Source organism: Schistocerca cancellata, chromosome 11 (assembly GCF_023864275.1).
Source record: "Schistocerca cancellata isolate TAMUIC-IGC-003103 chromosome 11, iqSchCanc2.1, whole genome shotgun sequence".
Lineage (NCBI taxonomy): Eukaryota > Metazoa > Arthropoda > Insecta > Orthoptera > Acrididae > Schistocerca > Schistocerca cancellata.
The window spans coordinates 79,568,830-79,593,363 of NC_064636.1; the positions used below are offsets into that span (position 1 = coordinate 79,568,830).

Below are 24,534 nucleotides of genomic sequence, written 5' to 3' on the forward strand. Positions count from 1 at the left end.
GTTGTTCCAATGTGATACATGTACCTTTGTGAACTTATCATTTCTGAGAATGCATGCTGTTACACCGTGATTACCTGTCAATAACACATTAATGCAATAAATGCTCAAAATGATGTCCGTCAACCTCAATGCATTTGGCAATACGTGTAACAACATTCCTCTCAACAGCGAGTCATTCGCCTTCTGTAATGTTCGCACGTGCATTGACAATGTGGTAACGCATGTTGTCAGGCGTTGTCGGTGGATCACGATAGCAAATATCCTTCAACTTTCCCCACAGAAAGAAATCAGGGGACGTCAGAGCCAGGGAACGTGCGGGCCACAGTATGGTGCTTCGACGACCAATCCACCTGTCATGAAATATGCTATTCAATACTGCTTCGACCACATGCGAGCTATGTGCCAGACATCCATCATGTTGGAAGTACATCACCATTCTGTCATGCAGTGAAACATCTTGTAGTAACATCGGTAGAACATTACGTAGGAAATCAGCATACTTTGCACCATTTAGATTGCCATCAATAAAATGGGGGCCAATTATCCTTCCTCCCATAATGCCGCACCATACATTACCCCGCCAAGGTCACTGATGTTCCACTTGTCGCAGCCATTGTGGATTTTGCGTTGCCCAATAGTGCATATTACGCCAGTTTACATTACTGCTGTTAGTGAATGGCGCTTCGTTGCTAAATAGAACGTGTGCATTAAATCTGTCATCTTCCTGTAATTTTTCTTGTGCCCAGTGGCAGAACTGTACACGACATTCAAAGTCATTGCCATGCAATTCTTGGTGGATAGAAATATGGTACGGGTGCAATCGATTTTGAGCAGCATTCTCAACACTGACGTTTTTGAGATTCCCGATTCTCGTGCAATTTGTCTGCTACTGATGTGCGGATTAGCCGTGACAGCAGCTAAAACACCTGCTTGGGCATCATCACTTGTTGCAGATCGTGGTTGACATTTCACATGTGGCTGAACACTTCCTGTTTCCTTAAATAATGTAACTATCCGGCGAATGGTCTGGACACTTGGATATACCAAGTGGGCTGAGGTGTGAATGAGACTTTGGATTCAGGAGGGAGGCATGCTAGGGTAGTCCGTACACAGTAGTACAAAGCCGCTGTGTGAGGGTGGTGTAGTGGTTAGTTTATCTGTCTAGTGAGCAGAAAACCTCGGTTCGAATCTTGGCCTTGGCACAAATTTTCATTTGTCACTTCAGTCTCCATACATATATCATTGATATTTGAGACTTGTAAAAGTTTCTGGAATCATATAGTTTCATTTGAATGTGTCAAATTCTGCAATTCAGGATATATGTTCATGGCTTGTACAAAATTCAATAGGCTACCACAAGAATTAAAAAAATCTTTGCTGTAATCATCAGACATTAATGTCTAAACTGAAGAATTTCCTCATGAATGACTCCTTCTAATCTTTTGGGGAGTTATGGTAAAATTAAACTGGTTCCTGTGTATATTGTTCATTGTGGTAAGATATACTTGCAGTCTGTCATCTGAATAGGATTCATCTACATTTTATTTTATTTATGTTAATTTCATGTACAGACTTATTCCATGACCACAGAGATTCTTCCTCAGTTTGGTCCTATGGAACTAAACCCGTGCAATAAAAAAAATAAAATACTTCAGTAATTCAGAAAATACATCTTGACTCAACGACTGGTTGCCAAAGTAACTGAAAACAGCACAAGATCTTAGTACTTTAGTAGAGATACCATCTTGCTCAGCAAGGTCATTACTTTTTAGTGACCTAATAATTTTTGTGCCTCTCTAACAGATGAGAGCCGGGAAAACTAATTTCCAGTGATGGAGTATGCATCGCATGTCCCAGTAAGTTTATTGGATCTGCCTTTGATAGACCATTTTTCATCCCCATGTTTTCAGCAGCTATATGCAAAAAATCTAGACTGCACGAACAGATCTGCTGTGGACAACATACAGGGTGTTTCTGTGGGAGTGCGGAAAAATTGAACAGGACATAGAGGATGCTCCACTGAACGATTTGAGGTAGGGAACCTGGGTCAGAGAAGAAAGCTCAAACATATCATAGGAATAAAATCACATTACTGCATTTTTTTTGTTTACATTAGTTACAGTTAACTCCAAGTACCATCGTTGACACAATAAACGTTCCATTTGAACTGTAACTTACAAAATGTGCTCTAACTGACAGCCATCTACCCCAATGCAAGCATGACATCAGAGAACAAGATTCCGACGCAGCCTCACAAATATCCCTGGCACATTTCGAATCACATCACAGGCAGCTACAATTGTGGCAACTGATTCCATCTCTGTATCCACTGGGGTCTCATACAAAAGTCACTTTACATAACCCCGTAGGAAATAATCAAATGGATTCAGGTCAGGTGACCTCGCAGGCCTTGGAATAGGACCTCACCTTCCAACCCAGCGACCGGGAAATATAGCACTGAGATGGCTGCGGACATCCACACAGATATGAGGCGGCACACCATCACGTTGTATCCACATCCTCTCACTAACAGCCAAGGGTACGTTCTCCAACAATTTAGGTAGAACTCTTCACACGAATCTCAAGTACAGGCAGCCATTCAGACAGCCAGGTAGATGATGTGGCCCAATGAGACTGCCACCTACAATGCCTGCCCAGATACTCACAGCAAAATGTACTTGATAATGTGACTACTACAGCGTGAGGGTTTTCCTCATCACACACATGGGTATTCCTGCTGTTTGAAATACCATCACGATCATCTGAGGCCTTGTCAGTAAGCACCATGATTTGGAGGAAATCTGGTGGATCAGTCCATTGTTGGAGCAATCGCTGGCACAATGCGATCCTTGGTGCAAAGTCAGTCACAAGCACTGCATGGACTCGTAGTAGGTGATATGGGTGTAATTGAAACTTCCTGGCAGATTAAAACTGTGTGCCGGACTGAGACTCGAACTCGGGACATTTGCCTTTCATAGGCAAGTGCTCTACCAACTGAGCTACCCCAGCACGACTCACGCCCCATCCTCACAGCTTTACTTCTGCCAGTACCTCGTCTCCTACCTTCCAAACTTTATAGAAACTCTCCTGCTAACCTTGCAGAACTAGCACTCCTGAAAGAAAGGATATTGCGGAGACATGGCTTAGCCACAGTCTGGGGGATGTTTCCAGAATGAGATTTTCACTCTGCTATGGAGTGTGCGCTGATATGAAACTTTGTGACAGATTAAAACTGTGTGCTGGACTGAGACTTGAACTCGGGACCTTTGCCTTTTGCGGGCAAGTGCTCTATACCAACTACTTTCTTTCAGGAGTGCTAGTTCTGCAAGGTTCGCAGGAGAGCTTCTGTAAAGTTTGGAAGGTAGGAGACGAGGTACTGGCAGAAGAAAAGCTGTGAGGACGCGGTGTGAGTCGTGCTTGGGTAGCTCAGTCGGTAGAGCACTAGCCCACGAAAGGCAAAGGTCCCGAGTTCGAGTCTCGGTCCTGCACACAGTTTTAATCTACCAGGAAGTTTCATATCAGCGCACACTCTGCTGCAGAGTGAAAATCTCATTCTGGGTTGAATTGTTGTTCATTGAGTACTCATCACATGCTAGCATGTGCAGTGCTTATTTCACATGCAGTACGATGAGTACTTGTAGTGGGGTCCGCTGCAACACATTCCAGCATCTCCTCTTCAAAATTGGCTGCTCAAGTGGTCCTCACATCGCTACATCCCTCGTTTCTTCTCTCCAATGAACCAGTTTCTTACATTCGTCAATGGAGAGAAATAAACACTCGTTGTGACGGATGAAGCCTGTTAGGAAACTGCTCCATGTACAGTCTTTCAGCAGCGAGAGCACTGCAATGTACTTCCCCATACACAAGGTGCATTTCAATGAGTTCCAGTACTGCTCCATAGTATTGTACTGTATGTCTCTGAATGAATAGGTCCATCATTGATTCATAGCATGTTCTGTTGTGGGACAATGGAAAGACGATACAACAGACCCACCTTATTTCCTTGCAGGAAATAAGGAATGTACATGTAAACAAACAGCACGGTATGTGTAAGCTAGTACACGTGTTACTTGTAAATAAGCCGAAAAACAGTAATGTTAGACAAAGCGGTAGACAAGTTTACTTACATACCTACTTAAGCTGGCTTCTCCGACGCCAGGTTCCCTACCTTAAATTTTTCAGTGGAGCATTCTCTATGTCCTGTTACATTTTTGCATGCTCTTATGAAACACCCTGTATTTCTATTTTTGCAGGATGTTAATAAACAATGCTGCATTGAGAGTATTTACCTATAAATGAAATTACAATGTGTTTAAAGATTTATTGAAAAAAAAATATAAGGGCAATACATGCCTACAGCATTAAAGAAATTTACGCCAATACAAAATCTCATTTTAAAAGAAGCGTGAGAACTGCAGTACAAGAGCTCAAAAACAGTCTTGGAAAACTGATAATGATTACTTTAAACAATGTGAACAAGAATGGCTGGTTCTACATAGACAACAGATAAAATATTGAGTCGCAGATAGGCACAACTAAAAGCTTTCGGCCAATGGCCTTTGTCAACAATAGACATACATACGCACACACATACTCACGCAAACGCAACTCACACACAACTGCAGTCTTGGGCAACTGAAACCACGGGGATTTTTCTTTGTTAGATAAAATATTGAATTTTTTAAAGGAATTAATGAAAGAAACCTTCTTTATTCTTTTTATGATTTATAATGAACCTGCAATAAAATAATCTAAGATGTCATTATACAAACAAAATATTAAATATATTCCAATGAGAACAAAAGTGGAGAAGAGTATCGTAGTTTACCAGTATATTGTAATGATACTAACTTGACATGTTCCCTCCACTTTAATGTCTTTGACTTCTAACATACTCCTCACCTCTTTCCCCACGTTTTTATATACCTGAAGCAAGCAGATGACCAAAAGTTACTATCAACAGGACAGGGGTGGGCAGTAAAGTACTGTAATATGATTAACATGTGCCTGCCAAAGAAACCAAAAAGTGCAACATGTGTACAGCTGGATACAAAGCAGCCAAAACCTCTCAGACAAACAGAAGCTAAACGATGTCAAAGTTAGCGTAAGGAGGGCTATGCGTGAAGCGTTCAGTGAATTCGAAAGTAAAATACTAGGTACCGACTTGACAGAAAATCCTAGGAAGTTCTGGTCTTACGTTAAATCAGTAAGTGGCTCGAAACATCATGTCCAGACACTCCGGGATGATGATGGCATTGAAACAGAGGATGACAAGCGTAAAGCTGAAATACTAAACACCTTTTTCCAAAGCTGTTTCACAGAGGAAGACCGCACTGCAGTTCCTTCTCTAAATCCTCGCACCAACGAAAAAATGGCTGACATTGAAATAAGTGTCCAAGGAATAGAAAAGCAACTGGAATCACTCAACAGAGGAAAGTCCACTGGACCTGACGGGATACCAATTCGATTCTACACAGAGTACGCGAAAGAACTTGCCCCCCTTCTAACAGCCGTGTACCGCAAGTCTCTAGAGGAACAGAAGGTTCCAAATGATTGGAAAAGAGCACAGGTAGTCCCAGTCTTCAAGAAGGGTCGTCGAGCAGATGCGCAAAACTATAGACCTATCTCTCTGACGTCGATCTGTTGTAGAATTTTAGAACATGTCTTTTGCTCGAGTATCATGTCGTTTTTGGAAACTCAGAATCTACTATATAGGAATCAACATGGATTCCGGAAACAGCGATCGTGTGAAACCCAACTCGCTTTATTTGTTCATGAGACCCAGAAAATATTAGATACAGGCTCCCAGGTAGATGCCATTTTCCTTGACTTCCGGAAGGCGTTCGATACAGTTCCGCACTGTCGCCTGATAAACAAAGTAAGAGCCTACGGAATATCAGACCAGCTGTGTGGCTGGATTGAAGAGTTTTTAGCAAACAGAACACAGCATGTTGTTCTCAATGGAGAGACATCTACAGACGTTAAAGTAACCTCTGGCGTGCCACAGGGGAGTGTTATGGGACCATTGCTTTTCACAATATATATAAATGACCTAGTAGATAGTGTCGGAAGTTCCATGCGGCTTTTCGCGGATGATGCTGTAGTATACAGAGAAGTTGCAGCATTAGAAAATTGTAGCGAAATGCAGGAAGATCTGCAGTGGATAGGCACTTGGTGCAGGGAGTGGCAACTGACCCTTAACATAGACAAATGTAATGTATTGCGAATACATAGAAAGAAGGATCCTTTATTGTATGATTATATGATAGCGGAACAAACACTGGTAGCAGTTACTTCTGTAAAATATCTGAGAGTATGCGTGCGGAACGATTTGAAGTGGAATGATCATATAAAATTAATTGTTGGTAAGGCGGGTACCAGGTTGAGATTCATTGGGAGAGTCCTTAGAAAATGTAGTCCATCAACAAAGGAGGTGGCTTACAAAACACTCGTTCGACCTATACTTGAGTATTGCTCATCAGTGTGGGATCCGTACCAGATCGGGTTGACGGAGGAGATAGAGAAGATCCAAAGAAGAGCGGCGCGTTTCGTCACAGGGTTATTTGGTAACCGTGATAGCGTTACGGAGATGTTTAACAAACTCAAGTGGCAGACTCTGCAAGAGAGGCGCTCTGCATCGCGGTGTAGCTTGCTCGCCAGGTTTCGAGAGGGTGCGTTTCTGGATGAGGTATCGAATATATTGCTTCCCCCTACTTATACCTCCCGAGGAGATCACGAATGTAAAATTAGAGAGATTAGAGCGCGCACAGAGGCTTTCAGACAGTCGTTCTTCCCGCGAACCATACGCGACTGGAACAGGAAAGGGAGATAATGACAGTGGCACGTAAAGTGCCCTCCGCCACACACCGTTGGGTGGCTTGCGGAGTATAAATGTAGATGTAGATGTAGATGTAGATCCTACATAGACAATGGTTAAAATATTACAATTTGTAAAGAAATTATGTAAAGAAATTAATGCTAGAAACCTTCTTCATTCTTTTTATGATTTACAATAAGTGTGCCACAAAGTAATCGATATTATTAACCAAAAAAAAATTATTTACATATTGCGTTGAGAAAAATATTGCAGATGACATTTTTGGAGGAAGTAAGTCGACTAATCTAATACTCAAATCACTCTCTCTCTCTCTCTCTCTCTCTCTCTCTCTCTCTCTCTCTCACACACACACACACACACACACACACACAAAATCACAATCACAATCACAGTGACCAGAGACTGGTTGTGTGCATGTGAGTTGTGCTCATGTAAATTTGTGTGTGTTTTCTCCTTCAGAAGAAGGCCTTTTCGCCAAAAGCTTAACTGTACAGCAGTCTTTTTGCTGTGCCTGTCTGCAATTCAGCATATCCTCTATATTGTGAGTAGCGATCTATTCTTTTCATAATGTTGTTATATGTATTTGTATGTACAGTAGTAGAGATCAGTGTAAAAGCATGGGTATTTGTAGAAAAAATAACACTGTTAGTTGGAACAGTTGTGCACAGTGTATATGCAACAGTATGAGATACAGTATACCGACGAATGCTTCAATGTTAGGCATGTTGTGGGGACATTTTAGGGACATGGCTGCCAATGTGCACTCTAGAGGTGGGCCAAAAGGTTATTCTGGAGTAACCATTATCACAGTTCCAGTTATTCTTTGATAACAGTTATTTTTAATGGTTATTAATAACTGTCAAGTTATTTTTCGCTAGCGAATACCAAATACTCCGACGGGGCTACAGTTAAATAACGCCAAAAGGTTATTCTGGAGTAACCATTATCACAGTTCCAGTTATTCTTTGATAACAGTTATTTTTAATGGTTATTAATAACTGTCAAGTTATTTTTCGCTAGCGAATACCAAATACTCCGACGGGGCTACAGTTAAATAACGACATAGTTGGAATCCATCAGTTTAGTTATCAGTATAACTGCGAGTAGTGTGAAATGGCAGGAATGTCATATGAATCATGCCATAACCTTGGCTAACTAACTCCCGGTACATTTTAGTTGATGTTAGAACGATTATTAGTGTTTCATATAATATGTTTGTAGGCTATCGGTCGCTATTAGAAATATTATCTTCGCAGCTGCAACAGAAAGTACGCGGAACTTCGCCACAGCACTGTTTAAGTAAAATGTCAACAACGTACGTTTTTAAGTATAAAGTAATATGTAAACTGAATACTGTAGGTTAATTTGAAGCTTAATTTCTTGTGCTGCTCACTTAATAGAATAAGTGTACAGCCTTGTAATACAACAAAAAATATACGCAAAATATGCCAGCAAGTCAGCAACCATTAAAAACTTGGTTTCAAATAACGCACAGTTTACAGTGTGTTTGAAAGACTTTTTGATACAGAAGTGTCCGATTACATTCGTAAGAAGAGAAGAAGAAGACACACACCATGATCTCAAACACAAAATGAAGAACAAAAAGGAAAAAAAAAATACAGCATTCCGCTACGCCAACAAAATCTGCAGGAATCGGACACTTCCCTTGAACGAAATAGGTCAACCATAGGTGACCATACCAAAACACCAATACCCACAACTACAAGTATGAAAATTGGAATCAGACATTTGCATTGACCTACATAGGTCAACCTAAGATGACGATACCAAAACTATGAAAATGGGAATCGGCCATTTCCGGTAACCACAACTACTGTTGCCAAAAAACCAACACCTACAACTGCGAAAAATAAAACCACAACCTCAAACATCCACAAATCAAACACCCCTACATAAATTAAATCACATTCAATATTCCATAAATACACAAAACATCACAACTAGAAGGGAAAAAAAAAAAAAAAGAAAAAGAAAAAAAAGATAATAATAATTCCGGCCCCGCAAACTAGATCGGCCAGCCCCCCCCCCCCCCCCCACACACACAAAAACCAACTCCTAAACACAGTGCCATAATGACATTCACACACCACAACACCTTTACGTCCGTCAAAGCCGACGGGTGGAATCGGACGCTTCCATTGACCCCTCCTTCTACTCTGTAGATGAATATCGTAACAGAGACTGATAGACCTGCTTAAGTAAAAATTCTGCTATATTTCAGTTTTGACAGCACTTGGTCGCAACAGTCAAGATCGGGTATTCTGTGTATGATAAATTTATTAAAAGTGCGTAACTGTGTTTTATTCTGACAGTGTATCAATTCTGTAAATATTAGCAGTTAGTGTAATATATTCATATATTTTGACAATCTCTTGAGAAATGATGAGGATAATAATTATATTCAACTGTATTATGTTATACTTTCTGACATGTTATTTGTCATTTGCAACGGCCAGTGGCTATTTCTGAAGAGTATGTAAATATTTGTTCGCTCCACGAACAATCGTCTCTAGAAATATCACTGGGGTCTAAGACTGGAGTCACTGTGTCAAGAACACAGACACACAGTTATTCTGTTACCAACTTCCAGGTTAACTGTAATGATAGCCCGATAACTGCCAGAGAACGAGAACTGCGAGCCAATAACGATAATTGCCCGAGGAAAATACCGATCTCTGACAGTTATTTCCATAGTCGCTCGAATTCCATATGGTACCTCTCTTTATACTACCCGTCCAAGCTAAACTGACATATAAGGTGATGGCTCAAGGGAATGACTGTACTTGTTAATGCCTGTACTGCAGCTCCTATCTGCCACCGCTCGGACATTAACTTTATTTAATTGCTTGTGCTAAAAGTAACGAAGGTGCACGATATAGTACACAGTTCTTATCAACAGATGGCGCGCAGTCTCACAGTTATTCCCATGGCCTATAGAACGCCTTCCAAATAGTCTATCCCTCTCCTTCGTTCGTAGCCAGATCGATGAGTTGACGGGAAAGCGTAGTACGATCTTCAGTCAACAGATGGCGCGAGGCACCGTTGACACTAGACAGTTATTGAAATAACTGCCTGTGTCAGAGGAACGGTTAATGCAGTAACCGTTACTTCTCAGTAACCGGTTATTTCTATCAGTTACGTTATTTTTTGCTATCTCTAGTGCACTCCATGTGCATACTGGGTGGATGATGATGATGATGATGATGATGATGATGTTGTTTGGTTTGCGGGGCACTAAACTGCGCGGTTGTCAGCGCCCATACAAATTCTGAACCTTTGCTCAGCCCAATCTCGCCACTTTCATGATGATGACAACACAAACACCCAGTTGTACCTAGTGGAGTCATTCCAGACATGGAACATGCCCTTCAGGATGCCATGAAGATCAGAGGGTGCAGCCAGCTCCATGTAGTGGCTCACATTGGTACCAATGATGTGTGTTGCTTTAGACTGGAAGAGATTCTCTCTGGTTTTGAGCAGCTGTCGGATGTGTTAAAGGCTGCCAGCCTTGCTTGGGAGATGAAAGCAGATCTCACGATATGCAGCATAGTTGACAGGACTGATGCAGACCTCTGCTAGAGAGCCAAGTGGAGGGTTTCAATCAGAGGCTCAGACGGTTCTGCGACCGTGTAGCCTGCAGATGTCTCGACTTCCACACTGTAAGGTGATCGAGTTTCAGATTCCTCTGATAGGTCAGGAGTCCACAACATGCAGGAGGCAGCAACAGAGGGAGCAAGGTCTGTGTGACGTGGACTGCGCAGTTTTTAGGTTAGAGGGTATCAGGAAAAAACAAAAAAGGCTTCAGTCACAAAGGGTGCAGGTCGAACACAGGAAGGATGTAGATCCACGAACCACTGGTATAAAAGTTGTAAATTGTTGAAGCTATGTTGGGAAAGTACCAGAGCTCCAAGTGCTAATAGAAAGCACCGACGCTCAAATTGTTATAGGTACTGAAAGCTGGCTAAAGCTGGAGATCAGTTCAGCTGAAATTTTTGTGAAGGACCTAATGGTGTTCAAAAAGGATAGGCTAAACACAGTTTGTAGTGGCATGTTTGTTGCTCTTACAAGTAGTTTATCTTGTAGTGAAATTGAAGTGAATAGTTCTTGTGAGCTGGTATGGGTAGAGGTCATTCTTGGCAACTGAAATAAAATAATAATTCGATCCCTTTAAGAACCTCTCATCTCAGATGATACAATTGCTGAAAGTTCCAAATAAAAATTGAGTCTAATTTCAAACAAGTCCCAGACTCATACAATTATAGCTGGTGGTGTCTTTAATTTACCCTCAGTATGTTGGTAAAAAAAATGTTTAAATCCACAGGTATGCAAAAAAACATCATCTGAATTGTGTTAAATGCATTCTCTGAAATTATTTTGAGCAGTTAGTTCACGAGCCCCCATTAATAGGACACAGTTGTGAAAATATTTTAGACCTCTCAACAAAAAATAATCCTGAGCGAATAGCAAGCTTCAAAATGGATACAGATATTAGTGAACACAGGTTTGTCATACTGAGATTGAATATTGTAACCCCCAAAGCCTCCAAAAATAAACTAAAAATATAACTGTCCAAAAAAAGCAGATAAAAATTCACTTGACACCTTCCTGAGAGACAATCTCCACTCCTTCTAAATTAACAATGTATGTGTACACTAAATGTGGCTTGAATTCCAATAAATAGTATCAACAGCAACTGAGAGATTTATACCAAATCAATTAACAAACAAGGGAGCTGATCCCCCCCTGGAACACAAAATGGGTCAGAACACAGTTGCAGAAACAATAAAAAAAAGCAGGTCAAATTTAAATGAATGCAAAATCTTTAAGATTGGTGATCTTTTACAGAAGCTTGAATTTAGCGCAGACTTCAATGTGTGACGCTTATAATAGTTTCCACAACAAAACTTCATCTCGAAACTTGGCAGAAAGTCCAAAGAGATTCTGGTCGTATGTAAATTATCCTAGCAGCAAGACACAATCAATGCCTTCTCTGCACAATATCTATGGAAATATTATCCATGACAGAGCTGCTAAAGCAGAGTTACTAAACACAGCCATCTGAAATTCATTCACCAAAGAAGACTAAGTAAATATTCCAGAATTGGAATGAAGAACAGCTGACAACATGAGTAACTTAGAAGTAGATAGCCTCGAAACAGTGAAGCAACTTCAGTTACTTAATAAAAGCAAGTCTTCCAGTTTAGACTGTATACCAATTACGTTTCTTTCAGAGTATGCTGATGCAATAGCTCTATACTTAACAGTCATATACAACTGCTTGCTCAATGAAAGATCCATATCCAAAGATTGGAAAGTTGCACAGGTCACATCAATATTCAGCAGAGTTTTAGAATGCATATTGTGTTTGAATATTATGAATTACCTCAAAGAAAACTATTGACACACAGTCAACTGAGGTTTACAAAACATCGTTGTTGTGAAACATAACTATAGTCCGATCCATGAACGATGGCAGTTCGCGCAGCTCGAGACACAGATGGGGACTGCATTGTTGCTGGTTCCAAGTGACAGTTGCGGTATGCACATGCACTCTGCGCTTGAAGGAAGTGTGTATACCGCAAATTATGTCTCTCGCTTGCTTGGCAGAATTTGTCACTTACCATCACCATCAACTGTGACGATTCGCAACTAATGGAATAACAATTCACTGAATAACTCGCTATGATCATGTTTAATTCTCGCATTGGCTATGACATTCACAGCAGAGGGCTGAGAATGCTATTGAAAGTTCATTGGCTGTCAGAGAATGCATGGCCTAGATGCGTAGAACAAGCCTAAACTCGACTGCCATCATTCGCGACTCCAACTATTGCTCTTTACACATACGATGTGTTGAGTGATATTGACCAGGGATTTCAAATTGATCCTATATTTCTAGCTTTTCAAAAGGCTTCTGACACTGTACCACACAAGTGGCTTGTAGTGAAATTGCGTGCTTATGGAATATCATCTCAGTTATGTGACTGGATTTGTGATTTACTGTCAGAGAGGGCACAGTTCGTAGTAATTGATAGAAAGTTGTATGAGTAAAACAGAAGTGATTTCTGGTGTTCCCCAAGATAGGCCCTCTGCTGTTCCTTACCTACATAAATGATTTAGGAGGCAATCTGAACAGCTGTCTTAGGTTGTTTGCAGATGACGCTGTCATTTATCGACTAATAAAGTCATCAGAAGATCAAAACAAATTGCAAAATGATTTAGAAAAGATATGTGTATTGTGCAAAAATTGTCAGTTGACCCTAAATAATGCAAAGTGTGAGGTCATCCCCATGAGTGCTAAAAGGAATACATTAAACTTTGGTTAGATGATAAATCAATCAAATCTAAAAGCCTTAAATTCATCTAAACACTTAGGAATTACAACTACAAACAATTTAAATTAGAAAGAACACACAGAAAATGTTGTGGTGAGGGCAAACCAAAAACTGCATTTTATTGTCAGAACACTTAGAAAAAGTAACATCTACTAAAGGGACTGCCTACACTATGCTTGTCCATCCTCTCTTGGAGTACTGCTGTCTGGTCTGGGATCCTTATCAGATAGGATTGACAGATTACAAGGAAGTTCAAAGAAGAGCAGTATGTTTTGTATTGGAGAGAAATAGGTGAGAGAGTGTCACTGAAATCATACAGAATTTAGGGTGGACATCATTAAAAGAAAGGTGTTTTGTGTTGCGGCGGAATCTTCCCATGAAATGTCAGTGACAAACTTTCTCCTCCAAATGCAGAAATGTTTGCACTGGATGAACTTCGTTTTTCTTTCGTCTAATCCACAGTCTCACAAACATAGGTTCATTAGAGGTGATCTGATCCCAACAAATGGTCATTTTGTCCCATCAGTACTACTTCACAACAGCGAGATCGAGCACTCAATTTCTGTACTAAATTGCGACTAGCCTCATTCTGGCATACTTCAGTAGAGAGAACGACTCGACAAGTCGTACTGACGGAGCTACAGAGGGAACGAACGAAGCCAGTACGGCTGTAATGTAATAGTGGTCCCTCGAATTTCTAGTGTATGCAACTCTCAACAAGAGACATGTTCTTGCTTTGTTTCTGATCTCTGGTGCTTACGTGACATGTGCCGTATCAAACTTCTGTTCTCACACCTCCACATAACTTGATACTGTTTATACACACAAAAATGATGAGGAAGGTTTCTTTAAATCAGTAACAGCTTGTATTAAGCACCGAGCTCATTGCCCTTCGTATTTAGAGAAAAAGGTCCTTACTATGCCTACCATTCATTCTCACTGCAGCAGCATTCACAATTTGACAACTCCAAGTTAATCACTGCTTTCAGTTTCATTATGGTTGTCATAAAATGTCTGTTTCCTGATTTCATGCAAAAATGCACACAAATCAATGGTTAATAATACCTGCACGTATTTTCTGTGCCCCAAAAGTGTGATCAAGTAGGCCTCACTCATGCGACCCAACTCACATTGCCTACAACTAACTTGAAATATTAGATTTTGTCTTGTATCATGCAACACTGATGTGAATATACAAATATGACTGTTCCCGCCTGCTTTCCATACTATGTTGCACAAATGTGCGCATAGCGCTAGCCTGTGACCTGCTCGGCAGGCACCCTCGGACGAGACTGACTGATTCCGGCACACCAAATTGGCAGGTGTCAGAATCACACCTATCACGAATGATGGGACTTCCCAGCGCGACCTGAGTTTTCTGGTCTGGCAGCACCGAGTAAGAGCATGATATAATATCTGTACCCTTACAATAATACAGGCCACTGTATTTAACAGAGGTATCTGATCGGCAATTTAATTACGCCTTGAACCATTTCATGCGACTGACTTCCTTATCATCTGCAGATGAAAAATTTTAAAGTCAAATTCTCACAACTGGACCGTAGAATCAATCAGTTCGACAGCTCGACCACGACTCTGTCGACCAATAACCACTATCTACAGTGCTGAGCACATAGCAAACTAGAAGTAACACCAACATCCTTCACTGAAATCAATAAAAGTAGAAAAACTGACAGAGACTGCTATTTATACATTCATTCGTCAAACAGTATAAGTCTTAAATGATAAAATATTGCAAGTTGCTATTTTTTGTGATCTTTGCAGGGGGGTCTGACTGTGCTGAGCATTTTATTCTCTTAGAAAAAGTTTTGTGGAATTGGTGGCTTCCCACACAAGTGGTTTGAATCATACTTCACAAACAGAATGCAAACAGTTGTGCTGAACAATTCAAACAGCGATGGAAGAGTAGAAAATTTTAGTGACTGAGGAGAAATCACAAAGCGGATCCCACAGATTTCAATTTTCGGTCCACTCCCAGTCTTAATACACTCCTGGAAATTGAAATAAGAACACCGTGAATTCATTGTCCCAGGAAGGGGAAACTTTATTGACACATTCCTGGGGTCAGATGCATCACATGATCACACTGACAGAACCACAGGCACATAGACACAGGCAACAGAGCATGCACAATGTCGGCACTAGTACAGTGTATATCCACCTTTCACAGCAATGCAGGCTGCTATTCTCCCATGGAGACGATCGTAGAGATGCTGGATGTAGTCCTGTGGAACGGCTTGCCATGCCATTTCCACCTGGCGCCTCAGTTGGACCAGCGTTCGTGCTGGACGTGCAGACCGCGTGAGACGACGCTTCATCCAGTCCCAAACATGCTCAATGGGGGACAGATCCGGAGATCTTGCTGGCCAGGGTAGTTGACTTACACCTTCTAGAGCACATTGGGTGGCACGGGATACATGCGGACGTGCATTGTCCTGTTGGAACAGCAAGTTCCCTTGCCGGTCTAGGAATGGTAGAACGATGGGTTCGATGACGGGTTGGATGTACCGTGCACTATTCAGTGTCCCCTCGACGATCACCAGTGGTGTACGGCCAGTGTAGGAGATCGCTCCCCACACCATGATGCCGGGTGTTGGCCCTGTGTGCCTCGGTCGTATGCAGTCCTGATTGTGGCGCTCACCTGCACGGCGCCAAACACGCATACGACCATCATTGGCACCAAGGCAGAAGCGACTATCATTGCTGAAGACGACACGTCTCCATTCGTCCCTCCATTCACGCCTGTCGCGACACCACCGGAGGCAGGCTGCACGATGTTGGGGCGTGAGCGGAAGACGGCCTAACGGTGTGCGGGACCGTAGCCCAACTTCACGGAGACGGCTGCGAATGGTCCTCGCCGATACCCCAGGAGCAACAGTGTCCCTAATTTGCTGGGAAGTGGCGGTGCGGTCCCCTACGGCACTGCGTAGGATCCTACGGTCTTGGCGTGCATCCGTGTGTCGCTGCGGTCCGGTCCCAGGTCGACGGGCACGTGCACCTCCCGCCGACCACTGGCGACAACATCGATATACTGTGGAGACCTCACGCCCCACGTGTTGAGCAATTCGGCGGTACGTCCACCCGGCCTCCCGCATGCCCACTATACGCCCTCGCTCAAAGTCCGTCAACTGCACATACGGTTCACGTCCACACTGTCGCGGCATGCTACCAGTGTTAAAGACTGCGATGGAGCTGCGTATGCCACGGCAAACTGGCTGACACTGACGGCGGCGGTGCACAAATGCTGCGCAGCTAGCGCCATTCGACGGCCAACACCGCGGTTCCTGGTGTGTCCGCTGTGCCGTGCATGTGATCATTGCTTGTACAGCCCTCTCGCAGTGTCCGGAGCAAGTATGGTGGGTCTGACACACCGGTGTCAATGTGTTCTTTTTTCCATTTCCAGGAGTGTATGTATTGTGACAACACAGTGAAAATGCTTAGTACCCTGAAGAGGTACCTAGGCAGCTTCAACGAAGGGTGTTCATCAATTCTGAAGACTGTGACAACGATGGACGTCACCCTGGGACACTATTTGACGCAGTTCTTCAAGCATACGGACGACGACCGGATTCGAGTGGCCGAAAACCACTTGTCACCGGCCATATGAGCGGCTCTGGAGCAGCGCAGGATGGCCCAGATCGAGCAGAATGCCCTCTATCACGAAGAGGAAGGACCTGTTTATGGAACTGGAATAGCAGATTGAACGTCTAAGTTGCATATTATTGGATTTATATGTAATCGAAACTTCAAATTAATTTTTCTCGAAATGACGTTTCTTTTATCGCGCGGTATGGTAATTTCGAATCTACTGAACCGATTGGCATGTTTCTTTGTTTCTGACAAAGCTAACTAAACTGCCTAGGAGTTTTACCACTTTTATTCCAATCCATCAACTATAAATATTTTTACTTGGTCAATGAAAGCGCAAATACTGATGAAGAAAACCCTATTTTTTTCAAATGGCCACCATTTTGTTTCCTGTGGTCCAAATAACTTAAGTGAGGTACAACTCCTAAAGAATCTTATATACTTCGCTAACGTCAACTCAATTTTGATATCAGACGAGCCAGCTGACCTGTGACATACCACGCGTGGAGGTCGACATAGAAATTTTGTTTCAGTCCGATGGCACTTCCGTCTTTGCTCTTCAACATTTCTGGTCGAAAAAATACCAGTTTGTAGAGGAAATATAAAAAAAAAAAAAACATTTTGACCAAATTTGACATTGATATCTATAACACATCATGAGGAAAAAATTCTCAAAGAACATGCTTTTTTTGGGCCAAAGATAGTAAACCTCCCCTTAAGTGGCTCTTAGAAAGTGGGCTCTCCTTGTATTTTGAAAACACACACCAAATTCAATTCTGCACAACAAATAGTCATACTGACAATTAATGTAGCACATGAGCAGGAATCAGTAAATAGGGTAGAATGCTCTAAATTTTTGAGTGTGGATACTGAGGAAAACTTGAACTGGAAGAAGCATACTACTCAGCTTCTCAAACAATTAAGTTCAGCTACTTTTGTTCTTTGTATAAATGCTAATCTTGCTAATCTTCGAAACAACTCGCGGCATATTTTTGCACTCAATAATGTCATATGGAATAACTTTCTGGGGTAGCTCACCACTTGCAAAGAAAGTACTGTTTGCACAAAAGCAAGCAGTAAGAATAATATGCGGTGTTCACCAACAGGTGTCATATAGGTACCTCTTCAGGGTACTAAGCATTTTCACTGTGTTGTCACAATACATACACTCCTCGAAATGGAAAAAAGAACACATTGACACCGGTGTGTCAGACCCACCATACTTGCTCCGGACACTGCGAGAGGGCTGTACAAGCAATGATCACATGCACGGCACAGCGGACACACCAGGAACCGCGGTGTTGGCCGTCGAATGGCGCTAGCTGCGCAGCACTTGTGCACCACCGCCGTCAGTGTCAGCCAGTTTGCCGTGGCATACGGAGCTCCATCGCAGTCTTTAACACTGGTAGCATGCCGCGACAGCGTGGACGTGAACCGTATGTGCAGTTGACGGACTTTGAGCGAGGGCGTATAGTGGGCATGCGGGAGGCCGGGTGGACGTACCGCTGAATTGCTCAACACGTGGGGCGTGAGGTCTCCACATTACATCGATGTTGTCGCCAGTGGTCGGCGGAAGGTGCACGTGCCCGTCGACCTGGGACCGGACCGCAGCGACGCACTGATGCACGCCAAGACCGTAGGATCCTACGCAGTGCCGTAGGGGACCGCACCGCCACTTCCCAGCAAATTAGGGACACTGTTGCTCCTGGGGTATCGGCGAGGACCATTCGCAACCGTCTCCGTGAAGCTGGGCTACGGTCCCGCACACCGTTAGGCCGTCTTCCGCTCACGCCCCAACATCGTGCAGCCCGCCTCCAGTGGTGTCGCTACAGGCGTGAATGGAGGGACGAATGGAGATGTGTCGTCTCCAGCGATGAGTGTCGCTTCTGCCTCGGTGCCAATGATGGTCGTATGCGTGTTTGGCGCCGTGCAGGTGAGCGCCACAATCAGGACTGCATACGACCGAGGCACACAGGGCCAACACCCGGCATCATGGTGTGGGGAGCGATCTCCTACACTGGCCGTACACCACTGGTGATCGTCGAGGGGACACTGAATAGTGCACGGTACATCCAAACCGTCATCGAACCCATCGTTCTACCATTCCTAGACCGGCAAGAGAACTTGCTGTTCCAACAGGACAATGCACGTCCGCATGTATCCCGTGCCACCCAACGTGCTCTAGAAGGTGTAAGTCAACTACCCTGGCCAGCAAGATCTCCGGATCTGTCCCCCATCGAGCATGTTTGGGACTGGATGAAGTGTCGTCTCACGCGGTCTGCACGTCCAGCACGAACGCTGGTCCAACTGAGGCGCCAGGTGGAAATGTCACGGCAAGCCGTTCCACAGGACTACATCCAGCATCTCTACGATCGTCTCCGTGGGAGAATAGCAGCCTGCATTGCTGCGAAAGGTGGATATACACTGTACTAGTCCCGACATTGTGCATGCTCTGTTGCCTGTGTCTATGTGCCTGTGGTTCTGTCAGTGTGATCATGTGATGTATCTGACCCCAGGAATGTGTCAATAAAGTTTCCCCTTCCTGGGACAATGAATTCACGGTGTTCTTATTTCAATTTCCAGGAGTGTATATTCGCTGCAATGATACATCACAATTTGACAAGAACACTTAGGTCCACACCTACAACAGTAAAGGAAAAATGACCTTATTACCCATAATTAAAGTTGTCAATGGCTCAGGAATATTAACATTAATATTCATGTTAATCATGTACACACATCCTGTAAACTGACTCTTCCACATCATTTCACAAAGAATCATTCAAACGATCTATGGAACATGTATCTAATTAACCAATGCAGTTTTGTAGCCACAGATGCAGTTTTGCTTATTTTCACAACTTGCCAAGACCGCAGCCTGCTAGGTTCATACACACACACTGATATAAGTGCACACACACATTATTGTAAGGTTATGATACTCACTTCAGGAGTTCCATCCAATCTAGTTTCTTTGACTTTTATGGTATTCCTTCCTTCCCTGCCTGCAACTTCATTTGCCTGTAGCAAGCAAAAACAGACGATTACTTCTTAAAGAACTAGAGCAAGCAGTCTACGCAAAGCATTGCAGTAAAATTAAGAAATGACTGCCAAAGGAACAAAAAAGTGTTGCTCCAATGCACACTGCAAAGACTCACCTGGCGTCCGTGGGGAATTAAATTGTCTGCCAACTGTTGCACGGCAGCTAATGCTCCTGAGGAAATCTGCAACACAGCCACAAAGGAGTATTCAACAACAAGCAACAACAATAGCTTCAGTAACCCTGTCAAACAAACATCTTCTAACAGTGGAATCACAACAGGCATAAATGAGTTGAGGTTTATACTTATCCATTATGGGTGATCTAGAAACCATGCTTGTGTATCTACACATAGTGAGTCAAAGAGGACTTTACAACTTTGAAATAATATAAAAATTCATAGATGTTTCTTTTGTAGAAAGCAACCTCAAGTTTCACACAAAAGTATCAAGTGTCATTCTGGTTCAATGTGACTACCATTCGTGATGTGGCAAGCGTCGCACTGGTAACCAATTTCTTCCCACACTCATTACAGCAAATCGGACGTAACTTGTGCAACAGCAGCATAGATTCGATTTTTCAGGTCAGCTAAATACTCTCTTTCAAACTCTAAAAGCAGCAGGGGTAAAATACAGGAAGCGAAAGGCTTTTGACAACTTGTACAGAAGCAAGACAATAGTTATTAGATTGAGAGGCATCAAAGGGAAGCAATGGTTGAGAAAGAAGTGAGGCAGGGTTGTAGCCTACCCTCAATGTTGTTCAACCGTACACTGAGCAAGCAGTGGAGGAACCCACAGAAAAATTTAGAGTCAGAATTAAAGTTCAAGGAGAACACATAAAAACTTTGAGGTTTGCTGATGAGATTGTAAATTCTTCCAGAGACAGTAAAGGATTTGGAAGAGCAGTTGAATGGAATGGACAGGGTCTTGAAAAGTGGGTATAAGATGAACATCAGCAAAATAAAACAAGAATAATTAAACAAACAACAAACAACAAAATAAAACAAGGATAATGGAACATACCTACCTCATGAACCATGGACCTTGCCATTGGTGGGGAGGCTTGCGTGCCTCAGCGATACAGATAGCCGTACCGTAGGTGCAACCACAACGGAGGTGTATCTGTTGAGAGGCCAGACAAACGTGTGGTTCCTGAAGAGGGGCAGCAGCCTTTTCAGTAGTTGCAGGGGCAACAGTCTGGATGATTGACTGATTTGGCCTTGTAACAATAACCAAAATGGTCTTGCTGTGCTGGTACTGCAAACGGCTGAAAGCAAGGGGAAACTACGGCCGTAATTTTTCCCGAGGGCATGCAGCTTTACCGTGTGATTAAATGATGATGGCGTCCTCTTAGGTAAAATATTCCAGAGATAAAATAGTCCCCCATTCAGATCTCCGGGCGGGGACTACTCAAGAGGATGTCGTTATCAGGAGAAAGAAAATTGCCGTTCTACGGATCGGAGCGTGGAATGTCAGATCCCGTAATCGGGCAGGTAGGTTAGAAAGTTTAAAAAGGGAAATGGATAGGTTAAAATTAGATATAGTGGGAATTAGTGAAGTCCGGTGGCTGGAGGAACAAGACTTTTGGTCAGGTGAATACATGGTTATAAATAAAAAATCAAATAGGAGTAATGCAGGAGTAGGTTTAATAATGAATAAAAAAATAGGAGTGCAGGTAAGCTACTACCAACAGCATAGTGAACGCATTATTGTGGATAAGATAGACACGAAGCCCATGCCTACTACAGTAGCACAAGTTTATATGCCAACTAGCTCTGCAGACAATGAAGAAATTGATGAAATGTATGATGAGATAAAAGAAATTATTCAGGTCATGAAGGGAGATGAAAATTTAATAGTCATGGGTGACTGGAATTCGAGAGTAGGAAAAGGGAGAGAAGGAAACGTAGTAGGTGAATATGGATTGGGGGAGAGAAATGAAAGAGGAAGCGATCTGGTAGAATTTTGCACAGAGCATAACTTAATCATAGCTAACACTTGGTTCAAGAATCGTAAAAGAAGGTTGTATACATGGAAGAATCCTGGAGATACTAGAAGGTATCAGATAGATTATATAATGGTAAGACATAGATTTAGGAACCAGGTTTTAAATTGTAAGACATTTCCAGGGGCAGATGTGGACTCTGACCACAATCTGTTGGTTATGAACTGTAGATTAAAACTGAAGAAACTGCAAAAAGGTGGGAATCTAAGGAGATGGGACCTGGATAAACTGACTAAACCAGAGGTTGTACAGAGTTTCAGGCAGAGCATAAGGGAACAATTGACAGGAATGGGGGAAAGAAATACAGTAGAAGAAGAATGGGTAGTTCTGAGGGATGAAGTAGTGAAGGCAGCAGAGGATCAAGTAGGTAAAAAGACGAGGGCTCATAGAAATCCTTGGGTAACGGAAGAAATATTGAATTTAATTGATGAAAGGAGAAAATATAGAAACACAGTAAATGAAGCAGGCAAAAGGGAATACAAACGTCTCAAAAATGAGATCGACAGGAAGTGCAAAACGGCTAAGCAGGGATGGCTAGAGGACAAATGTAAGGATGTAGAGGCTTATCTCACTAGGGGTGAGATAGATACTGCCTACAGGAAAATTAAAGAGACCTTTGGAGAAAAGAGAACCACTTTCATGAATATCAAGAGCTCAGTGGAAACCCAGTTCTAAGCAAAGAAGGGAAAGCAGAAAGGTGGAAGGAGTATATAGAGGGTCTATACAAGGGCGATGCACTGGAGGACAATATTATGGAAATGGAAGAGGATTTAGATGAAGATGAAATGGGAGATACGATACTGCATGAAGAGTCTGACAGAGCACTGAAAGATCTGAGTCGAAACAAGGCCCCGGGAGTAGACAACATTCCATTAGAACTACTGACAGCCTTGGGAGACCTGACCTGACAAAACTCTACAACTGGTGAGCAAGATGTATGAGACAGGCGAAACACCCTCAGACTTATAATAATTCTAATCCCAAATAAAGCACGTGTTGATGGGTGTGAAAATTACCGAACAATCAGTTTAATAAGTCACGGATGCAAAATACTAACGCGAATTCTTTACAGATGAATGGAAAAACTGGTAGAAGCCGACCTCGGGGAAGATCCGTTTGGATTCCACAGAAATGCTGGAACACGTGAGGCAATACTGACCCTACGACTTATCTTAGAAAATAGATTAAGGAAAGGCAAACCTACATTTCTAGCATTTGTAGACTTACAGAAAGCTTTTGACAATGTTGACTGGAATACTCTCTTTCAAATTCTAAAGGTGGCAGGGGTAAAATACAGGGAGCGAAAGGCTATTTACAATTTGTACAGAAACCAGATGGCAGTTATAAGAGTCGAGGGGCATGAAAGGGAAGCAGCGGTTGGGAAGGGAGTGAGACAGGGTTGTAGCCTATCCCCGATGTTATTCAATCTGTATATTGAGCAAGCAGTAAAGGAAACAAAAGAAAAATTTGGTGTAGGTATTAAAGTCCATGGAGAAGAAATAAAAACTTTGAGGTTCGTCGATGACATTGTAATTCTGTCAGAGACAGCAAAGGACTTGGAAGAGCAGTTGAACGGAATGTACAGTGTCTTAAAAGGAGGATATAAGATGAACATCAACAAAAGCAAAACGAGAATAATGGAATGTAGTCGAATTAAGTCGGGTGATGCTGAGGGAATTAGATTAGGAAGCTATTTGGGGAGCAAAATAACTGATGATGGTTGAAGTAGAGAGGATATAAAATGTAGACTGGCAATAGCAAGGAAAGCATTTCTGAAGAAGACAAATTTGTTAACATCTAGTATAGATTTAAGTGTCAGGAAGTCGTTTCTGAAAGTATTTGTATGGAGTGTAGCCTTGTATGGAAGTGAAACATGGACGATAAATAGTTTGGACAAGAAGAGAATAGAAGCTTTCGAAATGTGGTGCTACAGAAGAATGCTGAAGATTAGATGGGTAGATCACATAACTAATGAGGAGGTATTGAAGAATTGGGGAGAAGAGGAGTTTGTGGCACAACTTGACAAGAAGAAGGGACCGGTTGGTAGGACATGTTCTGAGGCATCAAGGGTCACAAATTTAGTATTGGAGGGCAGCGTGGAGGGTAAAAATCGTAGAGGGAGACCAAGAGACGAATACACTAAGCAGATTCAGAAGGATGTAGGTTGCAGTAAGTACTGGGAGATGAAGAAGCTTGCACAGGATAGAGTAGCATGGAGAGCTGCATCAAACCAGTCTCAGGACTGAAGACAACAACAATCAAACATAGTCAAATTAAATGAGTTGGCACTAAGGGAATTAGAGTAGGAAATAAGATAGTCAAAGTATTAGATGAGTTTTGCAATTTGGGCAGCAGAATAACTGATGATGGCTGAAGTACATCTAGATCCACATACATACTTCACAATCCACCATACGGTGCACGGTGGAGTGTACCTCGTACCACAACTAGCATCTTCTCTCCCTGTTCCACTCCAAAACAGAACAAGGGAAAAATGACTGCCTATATGCCTCTGTACGAGCCCTAATCTCTTTTATCTTATCTTTGTGGTCTTTCCACGAAATATAAGTTGGTGGCAGTAAAATTGTACTGCAGTCAGCCTCAAATGCTGGTTCTCTAAATTTCCTCAGTAGCGATTCACGGAAAGAACGCCTCCTTTCCTCCAGACACTCCCACCCGAGTTCCTG

The 24,534-nt window shown here is 42.5% G+C and overlaps 1 protein-coding gene across 1 annotated transcript in view; it reads right to left on the reverse strand.

Annotated features, from left to right (window-relative positions):
• Positions 1-24,534, reverse strand: part of LOC126108226 (zinc finger protein 90-like) — a 126,772-nt gene that overhangs the window by 17,723 nt on the left and 84,515 nt on the right. The window contains exons 4-5 of the mRNA XM_049913458.1: positions 19,962-20,027; positions 19,750-19,824 (exon numbers count right to left, since the gene is read on the reverse strand). Of these exons, the coding sequence (XP_049769415.1) occupies positions 19,750-19,824; positions 19,962-20,027 (141 nt within the window). The remainder of the gene's footprint in view (positions 1-19,749; positions 19,825-19,961; positions 20,028-24,534) is intronic.